General features: G+C 34.8%; 1 protein-coding gene across 5 annotated transcripts; it reads right to left on the minus strand.

Moving 5' to 3' along the window:
• Positions 1-592: 592 nt before the first annotated feature.
• LOC126844776 (WD repeat-containing protein 7) lies at positions 593-12,326 on the minus strand. 5 transcript variants are annotated; one of them, XM_050583180.1, is made up of 29 exons: positions 12,036-12,326; positions 11,470-11,651; positions 11,270-11,376; positions 10,647-10,725; positions 10,391-10,559; positions 10,074-10,267; positions 9,524-9,669; positions 9,348-9,441; positions 9,101-9,266; positions 8,921-9,003; positions 8,690-8,849; positions 8,353-8,576; positions 8,093-8,288; positions 7,831-8,000; positions 7,579-7,738; positions 7,325-7,462; positions 6,961-7,029; positions 5,812-5,907; positions 5,057-5,245; positions 4,699-4,957; positions 4,365-4,569; positions 4,200-4,298; positions 2,941-3,007; positions 2,614-2,853; positions 2,338-2,524; positions 2,136-2,253; positions 1,911-2,063; positions 1,202-1,384; positions 593-1,051 (listed from the first exon to the last, which is right to left on the minus strand). In XM_050583180.1, exons 2-29 carry the CDS (start codon positions 11,632-11,634, stop codon positions 770-772), a joined length of 4,398 nt encoding a protein of 1,465 aa, XP_050439137.1. In that variant the 5' UTR covers positions 11,635-11,651; positions 12,036-12,326; the 3' UTR covers positions 593-769. The 5 variants fall into 5 exon arrangements, with proteins under 5 accessions (XP_050439137.1, XP_050439134.1, XP_050439135.1 ...); XM_050583177.1 differs by having other exon boundaries at positions 4,128-4,298; XM_050583178.1 differs by lacking the exon at positions 6,961-7,029 and having other exon boundaries at positions 594-1,051; positions 4,128-4,298.
• Positions 12,327-12,371: the final 45 nt, after the last annotated feature.

Consider the following 12,371-nt stretch of genomic DNA (forward strand, 5'->3'; position numbering starts at 1 on the left):
CACATTTTGATTTTACTAATTACATAAGTCAAAGCATTGTGAAACTCGTTGAAAATAAAAACAAATACGTAAAGATAATAATTAATAATATAATATAGTATCACTTTCTTAAATGTTGACCATATAAATATTATCAATATTATATGGTCCAAATTTTTTTTTTTTAAATATTAGGCAATAATTATTATTTGGTATTCAAAGTTAAAAATGATTGAAATATGATTGCAACAAAAAATTCACATGAGATCTATTATCAAACTACAGTAATAATAATAGTTCCTAAGTTAAACATAATTAAAAAAAAAAAAAAATTATAACTTTAAACAAATAGTTAACAAAATAATAAACCTATAATAATGTGTGGGTTGGTAAAAACTATAAAATAATAATATAGAAAAATAACAAATAATAGAGCTAACAGTGTATTGTCCGACAATATTAATTTTTCAATAAATTAATAATAAATATGAACTTAATAGTAAATTAAACAATTTTTAATTAAAAAAAAAAAAAAAACAGAAAATTTGACAACGATTATGACGTAAGCAACGGTAACGTAAAATATTACTTATATGTATATATATATATATCATATTTGTATGATTATAATACTCTTTGTATAAATTATTATTATTATTATTATTAATATCTACGACTAATAGAATATATTATTATGTATAAATTACATCGTATGCTTCATACATGACATTTTCTAAATATGACTTAGTGTTTGTAATGTTTAATACAATAAATTAACTGTTCAACATTTTTAAATAACAAATGTTCGTTCCAAACCGTCCGACATAAATCTAACGCTACGGTTATTTGTCCAGTGCAATTTGATCTGTCGCAATTGGCTGGAACGGGTCGGGTCCTGTATTTCGGTGCTGTACGATTTGGTGCACTTGGTCTGGCTATTGCCCAAGCCGAACATTCCTGTGGACGTCTGCCAGAAGGATAATTTGTTTTCGCCCGCACTGTACGACACGAGGAATTTTCCGTCCGGCGAAAAAGCGCAAGCGCTAATAGGTTTGGTGTGTGCATTAATGGTCTGAAAAACATCAAATAATTGTTTATTATGACAATTAAAAAATATTTATTCAACAACCGATTGAGCATATCATAATAATACATTAAATATTCTTACGAACATAGTGTGCTCATAAGCAGTGTACAAAAAAACATAGTACGGCAATCATACCTGACATTTGGACGATCTCAGCTCGTACAACGCTATCGTGCCCATCTTGGTGCCGACTGCTATGCGCCTGGACGTGGAACAATGGGTGACTTGGCTGAATCTGCTTATTGCGGGGAACACTTCAGACAGGCTTCGGGTCTTCAGTTGAGTTGGATCCACACAGTGCAAAATGATATCCATCACCTACACAAGACACGAACAGAATAAAAAAAATAATATTACAAATAGGTATTAAAGAGCTTGTGGTGAAACGGTGTCTAAAACAAGGGTGAAATGACCGGTCATGCTTAGTCCCCTTAGGTTATTTATAAATTTAAATCCTTACAAATTTAAACGTCATAATTTGATATAGTTTTGATTATAAAAGTGATTTGAAAAGACATTTTTTTTTTTTTGTTACACCTGTGTCTTCTTTGTTTTCTATAAATTTGTATTCGACCAAATGTCAGCAAATTTTTTGCGGTAAATCAAACTAACTAAAGATGATGGTTAATCAAAAAATTTAAGGGGGGAGTGAAGTCTTCTTTATGTTATATTATACTATATTATAAAATTATTAAAATAATTAAGAAAAATATTTTTCCTGTCTAATCTAATCTATCTAACCTCCTAACCTTGCCACGTGCAATTTTAACCCCTCCTCCCCCCCCCCCCCTTCCTTGAGGACTGATCTAGTGGCGCCCTAGTGCACCGCTTTTCGTTAACACACCTCGACCAACAGCTCTGTCATTTCGAAATGCATTTTCTCGATCAAATGTTCCATGATGTGCAGTATCTCAGGTTTGGCTCTGTGCAACACCGAATTGCTCAGCGCCGTGTTCATGGCCTGCGTGTTTTGTTGCATGCTGTTGTAGCGAGCCACCTGAAATACACCATTCGTCATTATTTCCCGTTCGGCTCTAAACGCCAACAACAACCGTGCACGGCTCCATACCTCTCTGGAAATGGTGGTAATGAACAGTGCCGGCCGAACGTTCACAATCAGTATGAGAGCGTGTCGAGCCGTCCTGCACGAGTCTGCGGCTGGTGTCAAAGGTAGTCCGTACGACATGCTGTAACACATAAATATCGTATCACAACAAATACGTTTTTGCGCTCATTAACGGCAGCAGTGTTATTGAATAAATTCAGCATACCTAGGAACCAACTTGTCGGTGTCGCAGCACAGTTCCAAAATACCCAACAACACTTTGCTAACGTCAAAATACGGTTCCCACACGACAAATCCGCGACCGATTAAATCCACAGCGGCCCTGCGCAACGCCATGTGCGCCGGCAACTTCATGGAGGACGGCGACAAGAGTAACTGCGTCAACGCTAAGCCTAGACAAGATCAATTGGATCAAATCAAATTGCATTTTTTTTTTTTTCCAACAGTCAAATCAATCTAATTATAAACGGCGGCATCATACTGGTGAGTCTCGACAAATTATTGTTTCCGATGCCAAATCCTTCGACAACCGAACTCTTCCTTCTGGCCTCTTCGGGCTTCCTGCAAAGCGTGGTCGACTGTGACCGGTTAATGTTAGAACCGGAATCCGTTGCGCTGACCTCCTGCCCGAACTCGGCGCCCATTACGCCCATCAAAATCACCGCAGTCGTTTGTTTGCGACGCAACTCGCTTATGGACGATGGTTTTCTCAAGCACAAATCTAAAAGAACGCCACATTGACAAAACAACAAAACGGTTAGAACCAAACGAAAGCCGCCAAAACGAGATGCGCGTTCAATGTGCTAACCTTCCAGGCCGTCCTCTTCGTCGTCGTCCTCGTCGTCTTGAGTGCTTGCCGTTGATTCTATGTTTTCCTGAAAGTTAAAAAAAATACATGCAAGGGATAAACAAACAAAAAACACACAGCTGCTATTTCGCGGTGTTAATAAAAATATACAAGTGCCTTCCCTTAAAAGAGACAAAAGTATATATTATTATAAAAATTATAACACCTAATAACGCAATTGTTAAAATATTTTTACAATATTAAAATAGTTGTACAATTATTACAAAATTATTGTTATTTTCAAATATAACTTTGATGTAAGAGATGTATCGTAATAATTTGTTATTATAGTAACTCTTATTACTGGATATTGATTTTTTTCGATGATTCGAACAGATGGATTTGTTTTTTTTACTCTGTGTTAGTTTGTTAAAACATGAAACGGCCTTTTTAGACATAATACTACTGCTGATCAACGCCAAAAAAAAAATCAAAAGCTCCTTCTCGCGCAGAAGGGGTGGAAACTTGTTCTTTATTTAAATTTTTTTTCAGTTGCAGTGCTTAAAGTCTTAAAATTAAATTTAGATCTTTCGTAAACAATTTTCTCAAAAATATGTAGTGAAAACTTTTTTTTATTGGGGAAAACCCAAAAAAAGTAAAATTTGACTAGTAAATTTCTACGTTTCATTATGCGATAACATTTGTAAGAAAACAAATTAGAAATCGGTCTGGTAGGCGTGTTTCCCCAAGTGACTGCAGCATTTTAGTCTTTGTAAATTATTTTCAACAATGCAACTCAAAGAGACTAGGGATTTTTTTTTTTTTACCCATTCCAGCATTTCCCGAATACATCTATAGTTACATATAAATATTTACATATACACAATATGTATATATATATATATATATAGAATATAAAAAAACAATTGAAACTAAACATTCTGTACAACCCACCCGTGTTCCTTATCGAGCGTGAGGTACGCATGAAAAATGTAGAATTTCCCAACTTTTAAAATATGTACACACACACACACACAAAAACGGCTATCCAAAAAATGGATAAAACCGCCGCGTGAAAAGTGCACGAGTGAAAAGCTTGTTTGCTTTCGGAACTCGTTAAAACGAAAGTGTATACAATATTACACGTTCATTGTAATCACATTTGATTTGGTTAATAGCGTGCGCGGTGAACGTGTGATATGACTTACATTAGCGTTTACGTTAGTTAGATTGTTATAGCTAGCAGGAGCTGATTGCATGCTACCGATCGAGTGGCTTACTGGTAAATACTGCACCCAAAACTCAACCAGTGTTTTACGGCCTTTGGGCCCGATTCGTTCGAGCTCGGCCAACAGCAAAGCTTGAGCTGCTTCGCGCACCTGGACACGATAAAAATGATGTAATAAAAACATTTTATACCGCAAAGTAGTAATTTTAAGAGTTACCTCTAAACAGTGATGCTGCCAACGGTGAGCCAACATTTCTATTTGTATGCGTTTGAAACTTTTCGACCCGTGTGCGATCACCTTTTCGGGCAACGACACGCAGTGCAAATTCTTTAGCTGCGACCATCCTTGTTTGACTTGCGTTATCTGCGAGCCGCTCTGGTCGGCGTTGCCTTCTTCGGGGCGGCTTTTAACCGACAGTTGTCTGACGCCGCACAAACCGAAAGACAAACAAATTATCACCACAACCGTGTCCGTTATGGGGGGGGGGGGGGTTTAAGACAAAACTTCGTCTCCGTGCGGGAGTGTCCACACAACGACGAGAGACAATTACCTGGAAAATGAGTTTTCTAGGAAACCGGGAGCGCTCATGGAAATCAACGTGTTGGCGATGGCCACTATAGCCAACAAGTGTTGGCTAGTCACGGTGGTGCTCACTTCCCAGTGGGTTCTGGCCGTGAACAGTCTGGTCAGCAGTTCCAAGTGGACCATCTCGGGCGGTAGGTCTTTCAACGGTGCCTGGCTGTTTTTCACAAAGTTGTCGTCCAAGTCTATGCTACTCTGCCAAGTGGGTAACAGCAAACTCATAAAGCCTTCAAAAACAAAACCAAACAAAAATATTGGTAACGTCGAGTACGCCGGGTAACCGTGTGTTTTTTATATCGCCGGCACTCGACTAACGGTGGTCTTACCGCCTTTGGATATGACGCCAAAAGAAACCGGTATCATGGGCCGCAGCAAGCCGAGTTTAGCCTCGCAGATCTTGTCCACGTCTGGATCCAATCCCCAAGCGTACAATAACGACATCAACAGCTGTGCTATTTCCATAGTTAGGTTGGCGCCACACACTTTACGACACACTACGCCGCTAAGGTTCACGCCTGAACAGCAGATAACAACACAACAATGTATTCGGTGATAGTTATAACGATAACGTTGTACATAATATTTTCCTTAGACTAATATTACAACAATAATTCATTTTTAATAGAGTTGTATAAACAAATTACTTCATACAAAGTACCAACAAACAGTGTAGTACTTAAGTATTGTACGGTGTACACTGTACTGAAGTATTGTAAAACTATATAAAATGTTTGTTTCTTGGTAATGTCTCCTTACTGTAACGAATAGAAAAATAATTGTATACGGCAATTTTAGCACACTCGGTAAAAAAACTGTAAATATCTCTCGGAATAAAAACAAGCTTCAGAGCGTTAGTAAATACTTATGAGGATGTAGATGATTAATTGTAAGTGTAAAATGATAAATAATGACATACAATATAGACTATCTCGAAGGGATTTTTTAACTGACCACATTAAACATATGTAAGCGGTTAAGAAATAATTAGTTTTTTAGTACATAGTACATATTAGTTGATGAATTAATCTACAAACAACACAGTGTACTACAATATTAACAATAGCATTAACCATACAGGTACCTTTGTTGTCATTAGACTTGTTGTCCGAACCGTCGATAACAGATTGAAGTTTAGTTAGTATGTTTTCAGAGCCATCTTTTCGTTTAGGTATAATTCCTGAACAAAAATTATGAGTAAAAAATGTTCATATTGTTACTACAGTTATTGTGTAAAAGCGACTTAAGATTGTTAGCGATAACGAATGAGACAGCTGATATTACAGTATTCAAACTATTCATACTAACGTCAAAAAATAAAAGCACGGAAAAAGGCTATAATCATAGGCGCAAATACGGGGGGGGGGGGCTAGGGTGGGCTTAGCCCCCCCCAAAAAAATTAGGTTATGCATACAATTTTGAAATACAAAAATATATTTACTTATATATATATATATATTTTAAAAAAAATGTTTAGCCCCTCCAAGTTAAAAATTGAAATTGCGCCTATGGCTATAATAATAATCACCGAATGTTAATTAAATTACTCTATAATGCAAGACTAATTTCTACAAAGTGAAAGTAAAAGCCAAAATTGTATTTAATATTGTTATTTCAAGTGAAAAAATCATGTTTTTGTACTATAAAAAAACACAATCATAAATTATGACTAATGGTGTGAGTACAAGTTATAAATTAAAAATCTTTGCAAATACAATGTGCAAAAATATATGAGTAAAATGTATAAGCTTTTTACAACAGCCAACAATTGATTATCTATATTTGAAAGTTATTACTATATTATATACAGGTAATTAAAAATGTTTGAAAAGGGAATCTACTGGCAAATATCCGTTGAAACTCTAATACAAGACAAGTCTTGTTGTAAGTCTTTTGCTAGACTACAATATCATGTAACTCGATTTTCTCTAAACTTTTCAGGAGATGCAAAAAACCATTTCGCTAAAGTGTAATCAAGTGGTATTTAGTGTTAACGTACGATAATATAATATGTAATCATGTTTTTTTTTTCGTAGATACGTGATATTACTAAAACTCAATTGTCATAAAAAAAAAAAACAATCATTACATAAAAAATGTGCACAAGAAATTCTAGGTAATTTCAAAAATAAATGTTAATTTTTTTTTTCAAGAATGTAGTTACGTCTCAACTAACTTAGTACACACACACACACACACATACACAAAATGATCATGCGTATTTATTATTTACCATGTTTATCTTTCTCCTTCAATATACGTTCCATGTCACCAGCCTTGTCTTTGACCTTGCCAAAAAAGTCTTATCCAAATGTAAGCAAGCAAAAAAAAAAAAATTGACGACAGATTTAAATATAAACAGTGAGTTAATGAGCTGTATACGATTTACTCAAGCTTATAAATAATTTTAAGTATATCAAAAATACTTAGTTTTAAACACACCACCATCACTGTGTTAAACACACATTTATATATCTTAAGCAAATCACTCCCAAATTTACCATATTACTTTGTTTTCTGAGTTAGACACTTTAATATTAGTATAATACTCTTGTCGTATACCGTATGATATAAAAAAAATTCTAAAAGCAGCATACCGACAATTTTTTTATGTGCTTCCGAAGATACCGCTTGAGTGAGTGCGGCTGTTTTTTGGTACTCGGTGGCATTTATCAAACCGTGTGCTTCTAAGGTTTTCGGAGACATAAGATCGTATTCCTCGCTCAACAGTTGAACTGAAAACGGAAATAATATATTATTATGTACCGATAAAAAAAAAAAAAAAACAAGTAAATATAACAACATTGTGTGACTACAGTAAGACATAGTTAACACTATATTTATTACTGACCGACTAGAGCTTCAATATCGAAACATAAAATATGACATTCTGGATCGTTAGGATTAGTCCGAAGACCTTGCACCATTAACGGATAAGCCCTGGTTTTGCTGTGATCGATACAGTCTGCATTGGAATTCTGATGCATCTGTTGCAACTGATGAATTCCTCGCTAATTATAGAAATACAATTTTTTTTTTTTTTTAGTACAGTCAATATTAATGATGAGCGGTGGTTTGTCAATCGGTATTTAACAAACATTACCTGTGTTGCATGTTTTATGGCGTTTATATTACGATGACGTAATCCCCGGAAGAAATGTACTGCTGGATTGGCGAGGCCTGAATCCACTGAACTAGAAATTGTTGTATTCTCATCGCAAGCGTATAACACTTCCTCTCCGCTAATTCCATGGAGTACGCGATCCAAATGACCTTTGTTAAAAAAAAGACATAACGTTTTTATAATGATTATTCAATTTAAAATTCAATTATTTTTTTTTTTTTCAATAATTATTTTTTATTACCAGTTTCCATTTGCCAAACATATACAGTTGCGTCTGAGCAACCGACAATCATGAAATCATCCAACGGCCGCCACTTTATAGTGACGACCGGGAATAAATGTCGAGAAGCCAGCACGACACATTTTCGTTCGTTGAGACTCAACAGCGTAACAGAATGATCGCTCGCAACTGAACAAATGCATTTCAATATTCTGGGCTGTAAAATATCCAAAATTAATAAACAGTAAATTAATAGAACATTATTTACATTGGCCGCCTACGTTAGCACATGTATTTGGTGGCACCAACAGTTGTGTGATTTCACCGGCGTGTACACAAAATCTGTGTAATAACGTGCCGGCGTACAAATCCCACAAACATATGGCGAAATCTACGCCTCCGGACAGCAAGTGTGATTTGTCGTATCTCGAGTGCATATGATTAGGATATAATAAACAATTCACACGGCCGTTATGACCGAGAAGAATTTGATGGGGCGGCCAATCTGGAGAACAAAAAATTTTTATGATTTTGATTAAAAAAAAAAAAAAAAATGTTTAAACACCTATGAAATTATATATTTTTTATTATTATACCAATATATATATATATTGGTACCTTTGTAATGTTGATGATTGCCGTGTAACAGCTGAAGCATAACCGTTTGGGTTGCCGGAATAATAACAATGGATCCGTCTTGTCTGCCTATTACGAGTCTACTCTGGCCGGCCAAGTAGATGCTAGCGGTTAATTTAATATTTGGCACATTTTCACAATCCTAATTGAAATGACAAATAAATTCACGTTTTATTCATATCGTTAAAACCAATTATTATACTCTTATATCACCAATTGATTAAGAATGCCCACTGGATGAGGTTTCATAGATTGCCAAGCTTTAGACAAACTCGTGCACACAAATGGCGAAAGTTCTATAAGAATAAAATTAGTAGTAATATTTGCAATACAAACAGCTGTTGTGTTAGCATGTGTAATTACGAATGTGTGTACTCGTGTGTGTACACGAACCTGATAACTTTTTGTGAACATCATTTTCTTTTATGTACGATAGTTGAGCTGGAGATAGATCGGGAATTTTCCATATATTCACAGCGCCTTCCGAATCGCCTCTAATCAATATCTTGCCGTGCTGATGAGACTCGTAAAATCGTATAGCCGGAGAACAATAAAGGTGCTGTTCGTCAGTAAAAACATAATAATATCTTAGTTAAAATCAACTCAATAATAATAATAATAATAATAACCAAAAAATTACCTTGTTGTTTGATGGAACCGACAACACACTGTACAAGTAAGGATTATCGCCTTCTTCAGCTTGCTTATGGAAGTTTTTATTATCAACTATACTACTGCAAATATAACGGGGGGGGGAAACACAAATGTTAAATCACTACGACAAAAATACATACAGTATAAAATATAATTTTTTACTTTGCAGGAAGTTTGTACAAATATCCTTTTCCATCGTCGGTCCAAATAAGTACTCGATCGGGTGCTAAAAATTCTCCTCCAAGCCAACGCTCGCCCCGTGGTGCGTACACTGTGCATAAAGCCGAAAAATCACCTGCATCGTATATCTACAAATAAAAATAATTAATTCACGTTATATTTACATAATTCACATTGAACAATAATAACAATAATGTCATATCGTCGTCAATTTATTTATTAACTATAAATAAACTTTTAAATAAAAATATATGATTTTTAAGTCTCGTGTTCACGTATACATAACATATACCATTTAACAATAGAATTATATACCAATTGTAGAATTACATATTACTATACCAAGGACATTTTTCAATGATTTAAGCCAATAGTAGATTACTAGAAACAGCAGACTTATGAATGGTCATAATTAAATTTGACTTGAAATGTTTGACATAACAACACATTAACATTAACGACCCCTATGAGGCTAGGTTAGGCTCGTGGCTCGTATAAAAGATAATGCGCAAATATTGAGAACAACACTGACCTGCCAACACTTTGAGCAAACAATCAATACGGTTCTTTGATGTTGAGTACAACAAGCCATTGTCAAAGCGTTCAAACATCTTATCTGTTTACTTTCGTTTTCATACACGGGAGGGTCTGTCGGTCCATAATCACGCTGCTCCAAAGTCCATACTTTTACCGTGCCAGTCGTCGTTAAGCCCAAAACGACATCATCTGAATTTTAATTTTTATCAAAATAAACAAAATATATATATTAAAAATACAAATGAAACATAAATTGTGTGCTAATACTTTGATTAAAACACACTAGTTATTTTGTTCAAATGTGAACATCACCTTTACATGTATGTGGTTTCAACACGTATAAAGCACTAATCCAATCTGGGTTGACGCGCGATGACAACGAAAATATTATTTCCAAAGTAAATGGATTCATAATTATCACTTCGGCGTAATAACCGTTGCAAAACAATCGAACATCCTCGGTCCCGACCATACGATAAGCCTATTTTCAATATTAATAAGCAGATAAGTTTTAAAAACCGTATTGTACATATATATATATATGCTTAAAAAGACATTGTTAACTGACCTGAATATTTGTATGGATGTATAACGATTTGGTGACTTCTCTACATTTTCCATCGACTATATCCCAAGTGCTCATTTCCCTAATATCAATTACACAATGGATTATACATAACACTCAACTAGGACTGATTATAAATATTTAAATTAGTAAAGGTTAAATGATGACAAAATAAATAGGTACGTTTAAGTGTACGTAAGCGCCGTCAAATTTCATACTTAAGGTAATGAATTAATTTCCCACACAATGCAAAACATAAATATTGGCTACTCCCACCTCCTATAACACAATCCCGTTTTTATATAGCCGAACTTAAGTGATTTTTATTCAAACGACGAATAATAATTTGTAATAAATATTTTGAACTGTATTTATTAATGTTTTATTTAAATAATAATTCTCTAGTTCTGGGGGGTAAGAAATTAAAAAAAAGTAATAACCTTCTATAAAAACCTATTTATAATTTTTTTTAAATATCTTAAGTTATGAAAAAAAAAGGTCAATAAAAAAAAACAAATAGATTCCACAAAAAAAAAATTTATATATTATGACTGACTTTATATAATTGGTCGTCTTACGGTTTATGGTTTTGTGATTTTATTTTAAAACCATGATAAATAACATACCCATTTTCAGAAGAGCTCACAAAAAATCCATTGTCTGCAATGATACTGGCATATGTAAGACACAAAACTGGTGCGGTATGTCCAACGAGTAAACATCTGGGTACCATCTACAAAATAATTAAACGGTAATTTTTGATGTAAAAAAAAACATTTGGCGCTTGAATAATACAGTTGGCAGTTAGTTGTCGAGGTACACTAACCTTTAATGTTTCCGGTGACACGGACCAAAGGCATATTTGTCCGTCGTAACAACCGGTGACGAGTGTACGTTGATCGGGAGATAAATACACACAAGAAATGCAATGTGTCAAGGGCGTCTTACCCCAGAGTACTATGGGAACGACTAAACTAGTTCCACCCGCCATTCTGATGTTGTGTCTTACTGTGAAACAACAATTTTAACAAATTTTATTCAATTACTAAATTTTGTAGGGGAAAAAATGGGATAATCGATGTACACGCTCAAAACCAATGTGTGTATTGTATACAATATATTCACATTTTTCTTAAACATTAATACGATCATAGCGATTATGGCACAAAAAAATTGTATAGTAATATTGTTTTACAAACACAAACATTTTGTTACAACAAAATGTTTTTTGCAAATTGAGTGTTCTCAAAAATATGCCGTTGCCACTCGGCAAGGCGGTTCCCATTAATATGTAACACTTAATATTCAAAATACTTTATATTCAACACTTTAACGGTGCACGGTAGACGTGCATTTTTTCTACAAGGGTGTGTGTGTTTTTTTTTTTTTTACCTGATTCTTAATGTTTATAATAAGTGATTGTCACTGCAGCCGCGGTCGAGTGTTCATCATTTTCACAACAAACGGCTATCTTCTCGGCGTCCAAACAACGGAAACGATTATCTAGTACGCTGCTGTAAATCGTGAAGCTCATCGATTTCAATTCCGTTCGTCTACCGCCCCGACAATAGTAAAACAATTATTGTTATTATGTACGTAATAATATCAAATATGTGTTACGCGAATGACGAAAAAAAAATAACATTAATTTATATCACTCGACAGGCGTGAGCTGCCTGCGGAGTGCGGACTGCGGGTCACTGGGCTACAGCGCTGCGCGTTGATGAT

Source organism: Adelges cooleyi, unplaced genomic scaffold (genome assembly GCF_023614345.1).
Source record: "Adelges cooleyi isolate 19-005CV unplaced genomic scaffold, UGA_ACOO_1.1 ACOO_flye_CR_arks_rails_tigmint_CR_PRNA_651, whole genome shotgun sequence".
NCBI lineage: Eukaryota > Metazoa > Arthropoda > Insecta > Hemiptera > Adelgidae > Adelges > Adelges cooleyi.

Excerpts from the sequence above, each read along its gene's own strand:
- LOC126844776 (XM_050583177.1), bottom strand. The coding sequence starts at position 11,634 with ATGGCGGGTGGAACTAGTTTAGTCGTTCCCATAGTACTCTGGGGTAAG. Across the intron at positions 9,670-10,073 it reads TTTGCTCAAAGTGTTGGCAG|ATATACGATGCAGGTGATTT; the intron begins GTCAGTGTTGTT and ends TTTTATTTGTAG. Across the intron at positions 2,854-2,940 it reads CGAAGAGGACGGCCTGGAAG|ATTTGTGCTTGAGAAAACCA; the intron begins GTTAGCACATTG and ends GCGTTCTTTTAG.